Source organism: Hippocampus guttulatus, chromosome 22, assembly GCF_054856545.1.
Source record: "Hippocampus guttulatus isolate MCC_2025c chromosome 22, RoL_Hgut_1.0, whole genome shotgun sequence".
NCBI lineage: Eukaryota > Metazoa > Chordata > Actinopteri > Syngnathiformes > Syngnathidae > Hippocampus > Hippocampus guttulatus.
Window position 1 is genome coordinate 8,471,759 of NC_141282.1, and position 16,275 is coordinate 8,488,033.

Genomic DNA, 16,275 nt, shown 5'->3' on the forward strand with positions numbered 1-16,275 from the left:
GTGAACCAAGTGCGAACCTCGCCTGGGGTGATGTCACTCAGGCGCCGGAGCACCGTTGATTTCCCCCCGGCAGAGCTCCGAGTCTTTGCGGGATGACCGGCAAGCGCCCCGGTCCGAGCGCCGCGCTACCGTCGGGAGTGGAGCGACGATAGCGCGTGTCGGGCAAAGGACGGCCGCATCCCAGCCGCGGGAGTCTTGTCGTCCCTTATCGTGAGATGCCCAAGCCGCCGCCGAGGTCGGCTTTGCCATGGCAGATTGACTTCTTCCTCTCATCATTGACGGAAACCCCCCCCCCCCTCAGGTGTTTCCTGCATACTTTCGCACAAAAAGTTTCCGCCGGCTCTTTCTTGTCCGAGCGCAAGGCGAGCCCCTCGCGGTTGGATGATATGGTCTCGATCTGCGGTGAAGCGCTCCATCCATCGCCCCGCATTGTCCGCGTGATCCCTGCCGGCGGCCACACGGGGTGCAGCCACCTTTTGTTTGTTTGCGGCGTTCTCTTCGTTGGCAAAAGTACAAGATGGAAACACGCATGCTCTGAGGTTTGGGGGGTTGGGGGGGTCGTCATAGATGGAGATGAACTCGAACTCGGTAAGTGAAATTCCATCCAAAAGACGCATTGCAACTTTGGCCATTGAACTTGTCTTCTTTGTCTTTGTCTCTGACCTCAAATGACACCTAAGAATGTTTTCCGCTCCAAATCATCGCAAATTGTGTCCGTGTGTGTGGTTGTTTTTTGTTTTTTTCAGTCTGGCGAGGGGGAAGGTCTGTGGGCGTTGTCGCCCCCAGAGCGGCGCGGCGCGGACTTTTGGCATCCTGGCAAGCTGCAGCTCGTCAAAGCAGCGCGCTCGCACGCACACTCGCAAGCTCCGACTGCGGCGTCAAGATGGGAAAAATGAACAGCTGCCTCAAATGTCTTTTTGTCTTCTTCAACGTCGTCTTCGCCGTAAGTACGCGACCGCTCTCCCTCCCGCCGCCTGCGTCAAATGATGGAGCCGTGCGGGAGTGGCCGCCGCATGAACAACACTTGCTTCTCGAGCAATCTTCCATCGATCTCTCTCGATATCATGTCGTGATTTTTGAAAAGATCATTTTAGTTTTTCCTTTTCGTTCCAACATCAATCAAGACTGCGTATTGATCGCACGCGCTCGGAAAAAGCAACACCTTTTGGAAAGGAACGCTTTGAAATAGACAAGAATTTGAACAAGTTCATCTTCGTCTCGATTTCATCGACGGGAAATTTCGGTCATGTTGTTGACGTCGGAATATGACCCCTTTTTTTCTTTCGTTTTGGGGAATAGCGGTCCTGCCATTTGTCTTTGGAAATGTTTTTATTTCAGTTGGAGGTGGGCCATTTGAAAACGCGTCTTGAGGCAACAACGCAACCGCTTTGTGGAGGAATATTGTTAGAAAAAGGGGCCGGGGAGGGGAGGGGGGGGACATTTTCCAGAACAACGTCTCCGATTGCATAACAACCATCGAGATCTCAAAGCGGAGTTCATTTCCGTTCCGAGAAAAGCCAAAAGGTGCGCAGTTGAGTAAAAGTCGTCGGCCCACGCCCGCCCGCCTCTTCCTCTCCCGCCCTCTTTTTTTTCCACCCCTCCCCCGATGGCACGCACACATTGTCGGTTTCCAGCGGCAACGCGTCCGCTTTCATTTGTTCTCGACTGGCGGGACCTTGGATGCGGCACGACGGCGCAAGGTCGCCTTTCAGGATGTCTGTTATCTTGTGCTACGTTCAAGCGCATTTTGTTGCACTCGCACACTTTTTCCATGACTGGTCGGTGACTTTGCACGCCCTCGTCTTGCGCAAGCGCGTTATGACAAATCAAGTGAGCGCTGCGCGCGCGCGCGTGTTTATGTTTATGTTTGTGTGTGCGTGTGTGTGTGTGTGTGTGTAGATCATCGGATGTCTGCTGATCTTTGGGGCGGTGAAGGCCAGCGTCTTCAGCGCACAGGTAAATAAGAAGAACTCCGGGACAGCGTGATGTTGGGGGGCGGGGCGCGCTACTGCGGCGCAAAGAGAGAAGCATAGGCACACGTGTTGGCAATTTCCTTCACTTGCGCTGCGCGTCGGCATGGTTTCCCTCGCGCTTTTACAAGCGCCGCTCCGCGGCCCGAATGAGCCGCAAGAGCGAGTCCAATTTGGGGCAGAGGGGAAAGGTGTCCGGTTTCCTGGAATGCTCGTGAAAGCCGTGACGGGAAGCGGCGTCATTGAGAAGAAAAACAACTGAAAAAAAAAAGAAAAGAAAATCCCCGTTTGCGCTTCTCCTCTGCCAACGTCAAACTAGCGCGCGCGCCTGCGTGTGCGTCGGTGGGTGCGTTTCATCAACTTCTCACCCCACCGCCCCTCCGTGACGTAATCCGCCAGAGTGGATTCATTCCAAGTGAAATCACAGTCAGATGGCAGCAAAGTCAACAAGTTGCTTGAGGTTGAAGCTTTCTTTTCTTAACCGAAACAAAAAAAACCCGATGACGTCGCTGACAGCTTTGGCTGTCACTTCTGCCTTCGTCCGAGTTGTCGCTGCTTCCTTGTGGCGTGTCTCGAGAACAGCTCAAGTGACAGCCAAAGCTGTCAAGTATAGGTAAGGTTTTCTCTGCCCCTCCCCCCAAAAGACCATTGTCTGGGGGGAAAAAAAGAAACCTTCAACCTCATCTAACCAGTAAATAGACGAGATGAACGTCATAGCACTGTCAACAACTTGCAGTGGGAGGGAAAAAGCTGACGAGCGTGACAAGGAGGCGGACGCTCTGGAAAATTTCATGATCCTCCTCAAGGGCACCCCCCCCCCCAAAAAAAAACTGCAATGGGTGAATTTGGACTTAATGAAAAAAATGTGTGTGTGTGTGCGTGTGCGTGTGCAGCTGTCGGCAGTGGGTGCGCCGGGCCTGGGCTGGGTGTGGGTGTTTGCCATCGGCGTCCTGGGCATTTCCTGCTTGGGAATCTACGCCGGAATATCGGAGAAGGAGCTCGCCCTCAAGATCGTACGCGGCCGCCCCCGAGTCGGCCCGCCGTGCCCGCCGGCGCCCGCGCCCGCCCCCTTGACGTGTAACCGTTGCCTTCTGTTGTCAGTTTGCCGGCTTCATGGCGGTGGGGATGATCATCATGCTCATCTTTGGCATCGTGGTGGTCGTCATGAGGAACAAGGTTGGCTTTCTCGACGCGAGCTTGGCGGACACTTTGGCAGCGCTCGTCATTGCGTTGTCCAGGAAGTGACCTCGGTGCACATGTCGTTGCGGGTGAAGGTGCGCGAGAGCTTCCGCAGCACGTCGGCAGAGGTGGCCAAGCCCTTCATGGCGGAGGAAGGATTTCGCACCATGCTTCAGCCGCTGCAGGAGAGCGTGAGACCGCAACGCACACGCCGACGGTGAAAACGGGAATGTGAAAATGTGGCTCCGCGGGTGACGTTTGCCTCCGTTTCCATTTGTGCGCGTCACGTAGGGTCATTGCTGCGGCTTGGTGAGCGCCAGCGACTGGGGCGACGACATTCCCGGCACGTGCGAGTGCCGACCCGGACTGGACGGCTACGGAGGTTTCGGGACCTTTGGACATTCCGGATGCAAAGCCAGGCCTCAGGTAGGCGCCGCCCGCGCCGCCGCCTTTTGGCACCTCCCCCGCACCGGCGCCTCATTGAACCGCTGCGTTTCCTCTGCAGGGAACCACCGGCCCTGAGCAGGTCTACCAGCAAGTAAGAACGCAACGCACACAGACACAGACACAAAACTCCCTCCAATCGAGCCGCCACTCGCCGACTAACCGCCGGTCTTCCTGACAGTCTTGCGGCGAGCTGATCGTCACCTACGTCGACTACTTCTTCAACATCGCCATCGGCTTCCTGTTTGGCTTCGCCATCACAGCGGTGAGTCGGGTCATGAGTGCGCTTGCGCCCGGCGAGACCGCTTTCTAACCGCTGTGGTGCGTCTGCGTGTGTGCGTGTGTGGCGTTTAGCTGCTGGGCCTGCTGGTGGCCCTCCTGATGATCCACCAGGTCAGACGCCACGACCAGGCCGGCGCCTCGTCCGTGGCCATGAAGAGTTACTGACGTGGGAACATCAGCAGTTTGCCCCCCCCCCCCATGAGCTCTTGGTGCTCAAAACCTTCGCAAAGCTTTTCAGTCTCCTGCACTATAACGACGAGACGTTTACAGTCCGCTTGCCCTGCACCTTTTTTATACATTTGCTAAAGATACTGTACACATACAAAGGAGATATCGACTGGTTTTTAATTGCATTTTTGTAAACGAGAAATGCTCCATTTTTTTTAGTCTGTGATTGCTGATCAGCAACATTAAATTGTCGTTTTTGGTTACGATCCCAAAGTGTCCTGGTTCCGATATTCAAGCCGGAACACCATCGAGGGCGGCCAAGCCTCGGAAGCGTATTTGTTGGGACTTTTACCTTCCCAGAGCGGACGCTTAAAGCATCTCGCTTCCTTCACTTTTACCGTCATAACTCTTGAAGTCCAAGTACGTTCCGCGGTCTCGTTGTCACGTCGCATCGGGGAGGACACGTCACTTCCCGTTTCCTCACCCGGAGCAACATCGACTCGATCTAACAATTCTATTGTCACACAAAGTTCCGCAGCGGCGGGTTTCCGTGAATGAAAAAAAGAAAAGAAAAAGAGCCGTGACGAACATTTACTGGCAGCGTTTCCAAATTTGGAATCTGCTTGTTTCGAGTCATGAGAGTTGTCGGGGAACGAATGCGAGTCGTCTCTCCGGGCACGATGATGTGTTTCCCCAAGTACTGCTATTGTTCATTTCAGCTCGAGTCCACAGTCTCTTTTCGGAGTCAAAATCAACTTGGTCATCCAAAGACCAAGACAATGATCAGGAGGTGAACAAAGGAGCAAGATGGAGTCACAGTGTGTGTGTGTGTGTGTGTGTGTGTGTGTGTGTGTGTGTGTGTGTGTGTGTGTGTGTGTGTGTGTGTGTGTGTGTGTCCGTGTCCACGCGCCAGGGGTGTGTGTTTAATGAGGCCTGACACTGTTGGATCCTTGCAGGCCACACACTCACACAGACACGCACGAAGAAGGCAAGGTTGCTGACCTGAAACGGGGGCTCTCAATCAAATGGGTTGCGGACCACCAATGTTGAAAGGTTGAGGCGGGAACACGCCCTCACAAACACGCCCATTTGCGTGTTTGTGAACGGCTGCGCGGGTCGTGACGTCAGCCTCATTGGCGTACTTGCGGCTGATGTGGTGGGCGCGCATCCGCCGATGCGTGAAGCGAACGCCCCCCCCCCCCCCCCATCCCGGCCGCCGGGGCTCAGATGGCGCCATCGTTTCGGCCTTCTGCCGTCGCCGCCGGCCGCGGCGCGCAGCTGTCGTGCCTTTTTTTTTTTTTTTTGGACGTTGCTCACCTCTCGGTGATGGCGCTACAGCCCCATCACAAATCTGCGTGCCCTCCGTTTAGCCCCCTCCAGCATTGCAGTTGATATTCTTATGCGTGATGAGAACCCCCCCCCCCCCCAAGGCTGAAGCCTCCCGCCGGTTGCCATAGTAACGGCAGCAGGTGGCAACCCCCGCGGATTGGATTTCGGGTGCGTCGGTCGCCGCCCCTCGCGCGGCCAGGGCAGGCTATGACCGGACAGCAGGTGGGCCCGAGGACACCCCCAAAGGTGCTCTTTGCAGCCGCTGCGTCACCTCCAAGACAGCGATGACTACGGACACGTGACTCGAACAAGGCTGAAAGTGGCAGAGCAGGCGGTCTCCGCGCGCACGCGCCGCGCGATGCCTCGACTCCTCCCCCTCCGCCTCCCCTTCATCATCTTCATCACCTTCATCCTCCCGCACGAGGATGTGAGCGCGGCGGCAGCGGAGGCGTGGCGGACTGACGACTTGACGACCAAAGGCTTCGGTTACCTCGGACGGTTCCGGACGCCGCGCCGCGCCGCTCGCGGTGCACGCCGCACGCGCGGGATGGTTGCACGTCGTGCGGCGAGGACACGAAGCTGCCGTTCGTCTCGGCGGAGGAGCGGGACCTTCCCGGCCGCCGCCGTGCTCGGAGTGCAACGTGGCTTCCGGGTGAGTGGGCTTCCTGCGTGACGCGTCCCCACGCGGGCTTCACTCTTTTTTGAACCCGCCGAGAAGCGGAACGGGAGGAAGGAAGCGATTTGTGGGCAAAAACAAGCCGTTCTTGCCGACTCGGCCAAATCCGCGACTGGACGGAAGCGCTCAGGCAAGCGCCAATTAGCGGAGCACGGATGCCGGTGAAGCCCCCCCCCCCCCCCTTAAAAAACCCCAACAACAACAAACGATCTTTATTTTGGTAATGCTGTGCCACATAAGATTCTGCTCTGAGCAAGTTGACTCATTTCGTGGTTAACGGTGGGCTGTCACGCGACAAGGTTCTCTTTTTCCCTTTTGATATTTGGAGCCTTGCTCACATTGTATCGGGAGCTTCTCTTGCTCTTGCTGCACTTCTTCCTGCTTCGAGGAGGCCTCCTCCCACCGTTGGCCGGAGTGCCATCACAGCAACGGGGCCAGTCGAAGTCGGGCGCATGGGCCCGCGTGACCCGACCTCGGGCGTCACGCGCAACGGCCGCGGGATGTCCGAGCAGTGGGCGGCGCCCGCCAGCGGGGGGCGGCCGCGACGCGCCGGCCGGTGCCCGGCGAGCGTCCGCAACCGACTGGCGGTGGCCTTGGCGCTGTCCATCGTCACGCTCGTCGCCGTCACCGCCGTGGCCGTGGCGCTGGGCGTTCGCTTCGAGGACTGCGGGGGAGCCGAGGAGGAGGAGGAGCGGGCGGCGCCCGAGCACCGCGACGGCGGCGGCCGGGGGGAAGGCGCGGCGCCGACGGAGGAGGAGGCGGCCCAGCCGTGGAGGAAGAGCCGGCTGCCGGCCTCCGTGCGGCCGCGCCACTACGACCTCCACCTGGCCGTCCACATGGACAACTTCACCTTCTCGGGTGACGTCAGCATCGACATCGAGTGCGTCAACGCCACCAGGTTGATTCTGCTGCACGCCGACAGACTTGAGGTACGCGCGCCCCGCCCGCTCCACACCACGCACGCTCGATGCCCGACCGACTCAAGTTGCCAATCTCGACCCGCTTTTAATCGGCGCCGCATGAAAACCGGACCCTTTAGATGAGCCGCTTGACGCCCCCGTTGACTTCACGTCGTATTTGGTGCCGGCGCCACACCATCGCCACGCACGTGTGACAAACGCACCCTACTTGGGGGTGGGGGGGGGGGCATTTAATAGCAGAGCAGTCGCCTTTCGGAGCACTTTGATGAGTCACACACTTTCCTGTTTGGTGACCCGGTTGGCTCTTGAGGGGCAGCGGTCTGTCAGGACAGCTCCGCCCCCTTCCTCCATTGTGCAGTCTGACAACAGCCCGTGCGTGCGTGCGTGCGCTTTGCCGCGAGTGAAGTTTATTTTGGTCATTTGCTGGTTGCGGCTTATCACGCGTCTCTTCGGGTTCGTGAGGTTGACGTTGAGGTTGTTTTGTGAGGTTAGCCTGGCCTCGGGCGCCAGAGTGCCGCTTAGCTTCTTGCGAGGAGGCGCCCAGGCAACAAAGACGAGTCGGCCCGCGGAAGGGGCCGCTCTCGGGAACGGGGTTCCCGTGGCAAACCGAGTGGTTTTGTTCGCAGGTGTCGAGCGCGTCGGTGACGGCCAACAGGCCGGGGGGAGGCGCCGTCCGCGTCCACCGCCGCTTCCTCTTCCCGGCCACTCAGATGCTGGTGTTGGTGCTGCATCGAGAGCTGAAGGCTTCCAGGACGTACCGCCTCAACCTCACCTTCGACGCCGCCATCGAGGACCAGCTGCTCGGATTCTTCAGGAGCTCCTACACCCTGCGCGGCGAAAGGCGGTACTTCTTCACTTTCTCGTGACAGCCTCGCGACACGATCGTCCCATCGACAAGCGTGGAAATCGGCTGACAATCGTCAATCCAAACGCGACTCGCGAGTTCATCCCGCGGGGGATTTGGCAAACCGTCCCGTCTCCGAGGGACGACTTATCAAATAGTCCCGCCCCAAAAACGCGACTCCACAAATAATGCCGCGGCAAATACCGACGAAACCGTGCGCCTCATCCGAAAATGCCGGAGGGGATCGATCAACGATCGTCGGATCGTGCCAACTCAAACCGAATAGCTCCGTGACTCCTTTTGGCTTGTGTTTTTTTTGGGGGGGGGGTCCAGCTACCTGGCGGTGACGCAGTTCAGCCCGACTCACGCCCGCAAAGCCTTCCCGTGCTTCGACGAGCCGGCGTTCAAGGCCAGCTTCTCGCTCAGCCTGCGGCACCACGCTCGGTACACGTCGCTGGCCAACATGCCGGCGCTGGAGGACGGCGGCGGCGGCGGCGGCGGGGACGACGGCTGGACGACGCGCCGCTTCGCCCGCACGCCGCGCATGTCCACGTACTACCTGGCCTGGGCCGTCTGCAACTTCACATCCAGAGAGACGCGCGCCGACGGCGGAGTGCCGGTAAGCGGCGCCGCCCGTCCTCGCCGGGGAGGGCGGCCCACCGTTCTCCATCGTTGTCGCCGAATGAGAAAAAGGCCGCCGCGTGGCGTTTTGTCGCATCGCGAAGACGTCGGCGTGCCGCCGTCTCAGAGGCGCCGTTCGCCGCGGACTCTCGGGGGAGATGATGTCATCGAATTCCTCCTCCAGGAAGCGGACACGGGTCACTTCCTGCCAATCCCGCGCAGCTGCTCCGCGTTAGCGCACGCCACGCGGGGCCAGCTGCGGCCCGTGGGCGCTTGCCTTGCTTTTTTTTCTTCTTTCTCCGCCGCCCGCACGAGCGCGCTGATGTCGGACGACGGCAAGGACAAAGCCCGGCGCCGCCGGTCCCGCCTCCACGGGCGTAATGACACGTCATCCGTCTTGGCTGGCGCGCGCGCTCAAGGACACGCGCGCTCCGAGCGGAGCCGCCGAAAAAATGGCGCAGGTCCGACCTGCGCGTTCTCATCCTCGGTGGAGGTCGGCCTGTTGTCATGAGTGAAACAAACGCTCGTCCGTCATTGTACCGGCGAGTGTTGTCAGCGGCGGCATTTATCTCCCGCTAACGTTCTTATTCGTAGCTTGAGGCGGCGGGACGTGCGCACGGCAGCGGCAGCTTTTTCTTCCACACCTCCTGCGAGCTACATTGCTCCGCCCCCTCCCGTTTCACAGCGCCCCGTCGGTTGCTTGCTTGTTGGCTGGGGGGGGGTGCGCTCGCAAGACGTGGGTTTTTCACGGCCCGGTTTCCCGCTCTCCCTCAGATCCGTTTGTTCGCCCGGCCGGACGCCATCGCCAGCGGCGCCGGCGACTACGCGCTTGACATCGCCGGGCGCCTTCTGGGCTTCTACCAGGACTTCTTCAAAGTGCCGTACTCGCTGCCCAAGCTCGGTAAGCTCACGGGCGGCGTCCTCGTCGTCCCCCTTTGTCCCACATCTTTCGGAAAGATCGCCAGTCGCGTCGGTGTCGAGAGCGGCGGCGACGTTTCGCTGGCCCCGAAGCGTCGCAAAGGGCTTCGCGGGTGGACAACTGACCCCGCGCGCCGATCTGAATTCCGCAGGAGGCCGAGGAAAAAGGCCCGTCTGGGTTTCTCACAGAAAGTAACCTTGCGATGGGAGGGCGACGAGGCGCCTTGAATGGGCGACGTCGAAGCCTCACGTGACGGCGGTTGGACTGGAGAGCGTTTCCAAAGACGAAGCCCCGCGGGAAGACGCACCGAGGCGGAAAGCTCCCGGGAGGCGATCCGCCCGGCATCTCGTCCCGATCGCAATCCGTCCGGCGACATCCGCTCGGCTCGTCTCTCCAAACCAGGAAGGAAGGAGGAGCGGCGCTCCAACGGGCTGACCTGTCCTTGGCCCATCCAGGAAGAGGCTCGAATCATCTCGGTCGTCGTCCGTCAGATGTCGTCTCTGAGCGCGTCTGGATTTGCCCCCCTTGGCCTTTTGCGCCGCCGGCTCGCCGGACGCGTGCGAGCGTGGCCGAGGTCCCCGAGCCGCCGGGCCGCAGCCGGCGTCGGGCTGGCCGCGCTGTTCCCCCGGGGAAGGCCCGGGGACGCTGCTTGCACGAGTCCTAAAAATAAAACGGGGGACTTTGAGAAGAGCAGCTGGGAGGGGGAGGGGGCTCGGGCACACGTTGCGGCGACGACAACCCAACCGACAACAACCGTCGTTGGGGAAAATGGACTTCTGTCGGCGGGCCGGACGGGAGCGCAGGGAAGATGAAGCTCGTTTGCGGCCGGCCGTCAGAGGCGGAGGCGCACGGAGCGCCGCGTTCCGCGGAGCCGCGCCTCCATCTGGGATCCGCGCACGCCTCGGGGCCGGCGCACGCGCGCACCTCCGCCATGCGCGCTCCTCCGCCTTTGTCTGCGGGCCTCGGGCCGACGCGCAACAACAGATGGGCCGAAGCGAAAGCCGCCGGCCCTTCAGCTGTCTGCGCGTCGCAACGAGTCCGCTCGGCTCGGTGAGAAGTTACGCCAGCTCCCTGCCGCTCTGCCGTCGCTCATGCGGCGACCCCCGCGGAGGTTGCTGACAACTGGGGGCGGCTCGTTGGAGCGCGACGCCCCGACGGGCGACCCTACGGACTCCCTCTCGGGTCGGCTTCGCCGGGCTCTCAAAGAACTCGGCTGCCGGCGCGTCCGTTTCTTTCACCGTCCGAAGAAGGAAGCGGCCCTTCGAGGCGGGGGGCGCGCCGTCTGCTTCGTCGTCCAAGCGCCAACGCTGAAAGCGCAACGCGCGCTCGGGGAGTCCCGTCGGCTTCAAGTCGACGACACGCCGACTCCTCTCCAAACGGACGCCCCCCCGCCCCCCCGTTACGTGACCTTCGGCGGTCTGGAGGACGGCCTGCGGACGCCCCGCTTGTGATGACCGTGAGGACAAGGAAGCGCAACCGGCCATCAAGGCGCGGCGGAAAGAAGCCCGCTGAGAGGAAGACGACGTGACGCAAAATGACAAAGAAAGAACTGTCCGACAAAAAGAAACCTGCAGGCTATTTTCGGCATCATTTGCACGTCCGGGGCGGGTGTCCGTCGGCCGGTCGGCTCTCCGCGTGCGCCGAAAGGGCACCCGGTGAGCTCGCCGACTCGAGGATGTCTGTTTCCATGGCAACCCAGCGCACCGACTGCAATTGTCGAGTGAAGCCTTTGCGAGTCGCTTGTGTTGCTAAGTAGCAACAAGCTATGGGGGGGGGGGGGGGGTGACGGCTGACGGACGGCTGTCAAAGCAGGGACATGACTGTTCGGATTAATATTTTGGAAAATATTTTCAAGGACTTGAACCTTAGGACACACCCCTGCATATACGTGCGTGCCCAAAGTGTTTTTTGTGCGTTTGCCACACGCAGACTTGCTGGCGGTGCCCAAGCACCCGTACGCCGCCATGGAGAACTGGGGCCTGAGCGTCTTCGTGGAGCAGAAGATCCTGCTGGACGCCCGGGTGTCGTCGTCGTCCTACCGGATGGAGCTGACCATGGTGGTCGTCCACGAGATCTGCCACCAGGTGAGAGACCGCCGCCCCGGGGCTCGCTCGGGACCCCCGAAACGGACGGGACCGTTCCCCAGGCCGGCCCTCGAAGAGAGCCGCGGCGCGTCCCGCGCGCCGCTTCTCCGAAGACGAGACCGCCGCCGCGTGACGGCAGCGCCGCGGAAGGCGAGCGAGGGAGCGCCGGAGCTTCGGGTGTCGACGGCGCGTCCGGCCGCCGCAAATAACAAAAACCAAAGACGAGAGCGCCCCCCGCGCGCGCACGACGTGTAAGATGGCGCCTTTGTGCGCGGCAGTGGTTCGGCGACCTGGTGACGCCGCTGTGGTGGGAGGACGTGTGGCTGAAGGAAGGCTTCGCTCACTACTTCGAGTACGTCGGCACCGACTTCCTCTTCCCCAAGTGGAACATGGTGAGTCAGCCGGCGCGTTTGCACGGGTCGCTTCGGTTGTCTTTTTTTGACCCGCCTCCCGAACAAAAATTGCGCTCGACATTCGCGCGCGCGGTCCCGGACCTGCAAAGAACGGAACCTTCTTCTGCGGTGTCGATTGACACTCTGCCATCCGGAAAGGTGGACGAACGGCGCCCGCCGACGTCGTGAAACGCGGCCGATCGGAGCGCAAGTTTTCATTTCACGTCATTGGGGTGGAACAAAAAAATAAAAAGAGAAAACTCATTCCAAGTCAATCTCCGCAATGCCTGAATTTGTTTGATCTCGGCCGATTTGCTTCACGGAACAAAAAAAAGTGTCGCTGTTCATTTAGCTAATTAGCGGTGAAAGCCCAGCAAAAGTTAAATGGGGGCTTGGGGGAGGGGGTGCACTGTGGCTGATTAAGTGTGACATTCATTAGGAGGAAATCTCCAATGTAACCACTAATTAGCCTGGGCCGCACGCTCCGGGATTGAGGCTGAGACTGCTTGAGCAAACCCCCCCCCCCACCACATGAAGTTTCCGATGGCGCGTCGCGCTTGCAGGAGAAGCAGCGCTTCCTGACGGACGTCCTGCACGAAGTGATGTCGCTGGACGGCCTGAGTTCCTCCCACCCCATCTCGCAGGAAGTGCGCGACGCCGCCGACATCGACCGCGTCTTCGACTGGATCGCATACAAAAAAGTAGCCGCCGCCTGCCTCGCCTCGCCCCGACTCGGACCGGTCCGAGTCGGCGGGGACGGACTCGGGTCCGGTCGCGACGGCCTTTGTTTGTGTGTCCGGCAGGGGGCGGCGCTGATCCGGATGCTGGCCAACGTGATGGGACCGAGCCTCTTCCGCAAAGGACTTCACGTAAGAGCGGGTGAAGCGCGCGCGGCGGCGACCTCGGGTCTTTGGGACGCCGTGACGGGAAGTGGGCCGCGGGGGCGACCGGCCGGCCGAAAGGCGACGCCGGGGGGGGGGGGGGGTTCAAAAGCCGCTTTTGAAGGCGCGTCGCCACGGCAACTTTGCTCGTCATCGGCCAGACGAGCAAAGTTGCCGTGGCGACCGTCCGACGAGTCCCTCCGGTGTTTGTTGGCGCGCAGGATTATCTGCTGAGCCACATGTACGGCAACGCGGCCCGCGACGACCTGTGGAGGAAGCTGTCCGAGGTAGGAGGGGGCCGGCCCCCGAGCTCCTTCTCTTCTTTGCGGCTCCGAGGGCCCAAATGGACGGCGGCCTCTTTGCGCGCAGGCCATGCGCTCCGAAGGGCGGGACGTCGACGTGGGGGCCGTGATGGACGGCTGGACTCTGCAAACGGGATACCCCGTGGTCACCGTCGCCAAGAACCCGGCGGAGGAGCGCGCCGTCACCGTCAGCCAGGAGCGCTTCCTGTACGGCGGGGGCGGGGGCGGGGGCGGGAGCGGCGACGGCGGGTGAGGTGACCCGCCGGAGCGGCGCGCGTTCCCTTTCGCTGACCTCTGGGCTGTTATTGCGTGATGCGCGCGTCGTTAGCTTGCGGTGGCAGGTGCCGTTGACGGTCGCCACGGGAAACCTGTCCCGGCTGCGTTGGGAGACCCTCATCTGGATCCGCAATCGGACAGGTGAGCGTCCGATCGTCTCCCCGCGGGCTCGCGCCGAGCGCCGGTCTTAACGGTCCCCGGCGGCAGAAAGCCACGGGCTGCGCGAGATGGACGAGCAAACGTGGCTGCTGGCCAACATGGACCAGACGGGCTACTTCCGCGTCAACTACGACCTCCGCAACTGGAAGCTGCTGATCCGCCAGCTGCGCGGCAACCCCCAGGTCAGGCCGCCACCTCCCGCGACCCCGCCCGAGCCACCCGGCCGGCGAGCCCACGCCAGCGTGCGATTGCGTGTGACGCAGGTCATCCCGGTGGGCAACCGCGCGGGACTCATCGACGACGCTTTCAACCTGGCCAGGTGAGGAGGAGCGAACGCGGTCGCGGCGGCGCCGGCCGAGACGCGCGGCGTGAGCGGTGGCGCGTGTTGTCGCAGGGCGGGTTACCTGCCGCAGGGCGTGCCGCTGGAGTTGATGGGCTACCTGCCCGAGGAGGCGTCCTTCCTGCCGTGGCACGCCGCCAGCCGGGCGCTCTACCGGCTGGACAAGCTGCTGGACCGCACCGACGACTACCACCTCTTCAGCGTGAGACGCTCGCTCGCTCGCTCGCCGGCCGGCCCGTCCGCCCCCCCCGCAGCTCCTTGGCAACTTTCTCCGCGCAGGACTACGTGCTCAAGCAAGTGGCGGCGCGCTACCATCAGATGGGCTGGCCCGGCAACGCGGCCGCCGCCGCCGCCGCCGTCCCGCCGGTGTCCCACCAGACTGAGTAACACGCACGCACACGCACGATACAATCCGTTCTCTCTCTCTCTCATGCGCGCACGCTGCTCACGTGTACAGGGAGCTGCAGAGGGAGCTCATCATGTTAGCGTGTAGCTTTGGAAACAAAGAGTGCCACCGCCAAGCCGTCGCCTACATCTCAGACTGGATCTCCAGCAACAAGAACGGGTACGCGCGCACTCGCGCCGCAGCGCCAACTGGGTGTGTGTGTGTGTTGATGAAAGTGTGTTTGAATGAAGTTCGGCGTGCACGCACACACACGGAGCTCCAACTCTGTGCGTGTGTGCGTGCGCCGTTTAAATCTATTCTCGTGAAAGTATCTAAAAGTCCCGCGGGCAGGCACGCGCTCGTCACTGGCCCGAATCGTGAATAACGCGCATGCGCGTGAGCCGCATTGCCGCGGACGCGCGTGACGCGAGCGAACTCGGCTCGCCGGTGCGTGCAGAATCCCGCCCGACATCCGCGACGTGGTCTACTGCACCGGCGTCGGTCTGATGGACGAAGACGTGTGGGAGTTCATCTGGATGAAGTTCCACTCGTCGAGGGCCGTCTCGGAGAAGAAGATCCTGTTGGAGGCGCTGACGTGCTCCGACGACGCCTTCCTGCTGGACAGGTGCGCGCCTGAGTCCCCGCGGCTCCGCGGCGTCGTCTGACCCGCCCGGCCCGCCGTCCGTCAGGTTGCTGAACCTGTCGCTGACGTCGGAGCTGGTGGCCGAGCAGGACGCCATCGACGTGATCGTCCGCGTGGGGCGCAACCCCCGGGGCCGCAACCCGGCGTGGCGCTTCTTCCGCGACAAGTGGGACGTCCTCAACGCGCGGTGAGTCGCGCCTCGGCGCCGCCGCCGCCGCCCGCGTCTAACGCGCCCGTGCGGCCGTCTCAGCTACGGCGAGGCGCTCTTCATGAACTCCAAGCTGATCGGCGGCGTCACCGAGTTCCTCGACACGGAGAAGGAGCTCGACGAGGTAAGCGGCGCTCGTCCGCCTCGCCGCCGCCCGTCGCCCGCCGACGCCGACCTTCCTTCCGCCTCTCGGCCCGCAGCTGAAGGAGTTTGTCCGATCCCGCGGCCCGGGGGCGGGGCCCGCGTTGCCGCGGGCGCTGGAGATCGTGGAGGGCAACGTGCGCTGGCACCGCCTCCGCCGCCGACACTTGTACCAATGGCTGCGCGAGGCTCCCGGCCCCGCCCGCGGCTGACGCCTTCCGGAAGGACGCCTCGCCCGCCGCTCTGGAGATTCTCGCCGGCGGGGAAGGGAGGGGTGGGGAAGAAAAAAAGGAACGCTAGTTAGCAGCAGTCCGGTCAGTTAGCCGTTAGCAACGAGTGACCGACGCGACGCCAAGATTTCAATTGGTTTTTTTTGTCAGTCGGGCGGAGAAAGGATTGGCAGCCCTTCAAAATAAAAGCATGCAAGTGTTATTTTCTTAAGTGGAGTGTTTGTACCCCCCGCCCCCCAAAAAGACCCCGGAAGCCCTGCCCGATCCAACACAGAATCCACAAGGCCAACCCCCATACCCCCCCACCCCCCCACCCCTCCCGGGCCTTGCGTGGGCTCACTTTCACGTTTGGAGGACAAACGAAGGAAGAAGGTTCTGACCAAACTGGACTAAAACGTTTGTCGGAACCCGGAGCAGCTTGTGTCCCCATGGCGAGAGCAGAACTGGACTCATTTTGTTTTCACCGTGAAAGAGGAATGCCCGGCTTTGGCAGTTCCCCCGGCGACCGATGAAAGAATTCGTTCCCCAAAGTGTCACGGAAGAGCCCAAATGTGCTCGCCGTTGAAAATTTGCCGGGCCCGCTTCCTTCCTGCGCTTCGCTGTCTGCCGATTGGCCAATAAATGCAAACGTCGACACCTCGCCGGGCTTTCCTTTCGCGGCCGCAGCGGCGGCCCTTCGGCAAACGGCCGTTCGCCGCCGATCCCGAAGCGTCCCCGACGAAGCGGATCGCTTGGCCGCGGTTTGATGGTTGCGGTCGGCGCCGTTGCGCACGCTAACCTTTGCCCGATGGTTTTGCGCGCCCAGCTCATCCTCTCCCTCGTTCGGACAGGCTTTCGGCGTGAGGCGGTCCTCCGAGACTCCTCGCTCGGCCAAAGGCGAGA

The 16,275-nt window shown here is 61.7% G+C and overlaps 2 protein-coding genes across 6 annotated transcripts; both read left to right on the forward strand.

Moving 5' to 3' along the window:
• The first annotated feature begins 1 nt into the window (after position 1).
• Positions 2 to 4,309, forward strand: LOC147186483 (tetraspanin-8-like). Its single transcript, XM_086103295.1, has 9 exons — positions 2 to 943; positions 1,900 to 1,956; positions 2,864 to 2,983; positions 3,072 to 3,146; positions 3,245 to 3,340; positions 3,441 to 3,575; positions 3,655 to 3,687; positions 3,775 to 3,858; positions 3,948 to 4,309. Exons 1-9 carry the CDS (start codon positions 884 to 886, stop codon positions 4,038 to 4,040), a joined length of 753 nt encoding a protein of 250 aa, XP_085959421.1. The 5' UTR covers positions 2 to 883; the 3' UTR covers positions 4,041 to 4,309.
• Positions 4,310 to 5,495: 1,186 nt separating this feature from the next.
• Positions 5,496 to 16,032, forward strand: LOC147186484 (thyrotropin-releasing hormone-degrading ectoenzyme-like). Of its 5 annotated transcripts, XM_086102665.1 has the most exons (20): positions 5,504 to 6,977; positions 7,595 to 7,812; positions 8,146 to 8,431; positions 9,208 to 9,334; positions 11,282 to 11,436; positions 11,715 to 11,828; positions 12,392 to 12,529; positions 12,632 to 12,697; positions 12,931 to 12,996; positions 13,079 to 13,260; positions 13,340 to 13,428; positions 13,495 to 13,628; positions 13,710 to 13,765; positions 13,841 to 13,988; positions 14,066 to 14,169; positions 14,244 to 14,351; positions 14,629 to 14,796; positions 14,861 to 15,001; positions 15,065 to 15,146; positions 15,223 to 16,032. In XM_086102665.1, exons 1-20 carry the CDS (start codon positions 6,501 to 6,503, stop codon positions 15,373 to 15,375), a joined length of 3,012 nt encoding a protein of 1,003 aa, XP_085958791.1. In that variant the 5' UTR covers positions 5,504 to 6,500; the 3' UTR covers positions 15,376 to 16,032. The 5 variants fall into 5 exon arrangements, with proteins under 5 accessions (XP_085958792.1, XP_085958788.1, XP_085958790.1 ...); XM_086102664.1 differs by having other exon boundaries at positions 5,501 to 6,977; positions 12,931 to 13,260; positions 13,499 to 13,628; XM_086102663.1 differs by having other exon boundaries at positions 5,503 to 6,977; positions 12,392 to 12,697.
• The last annotated feature ends 243 nt before the right edge of the window (positions 16,033 to 16,275 follow it).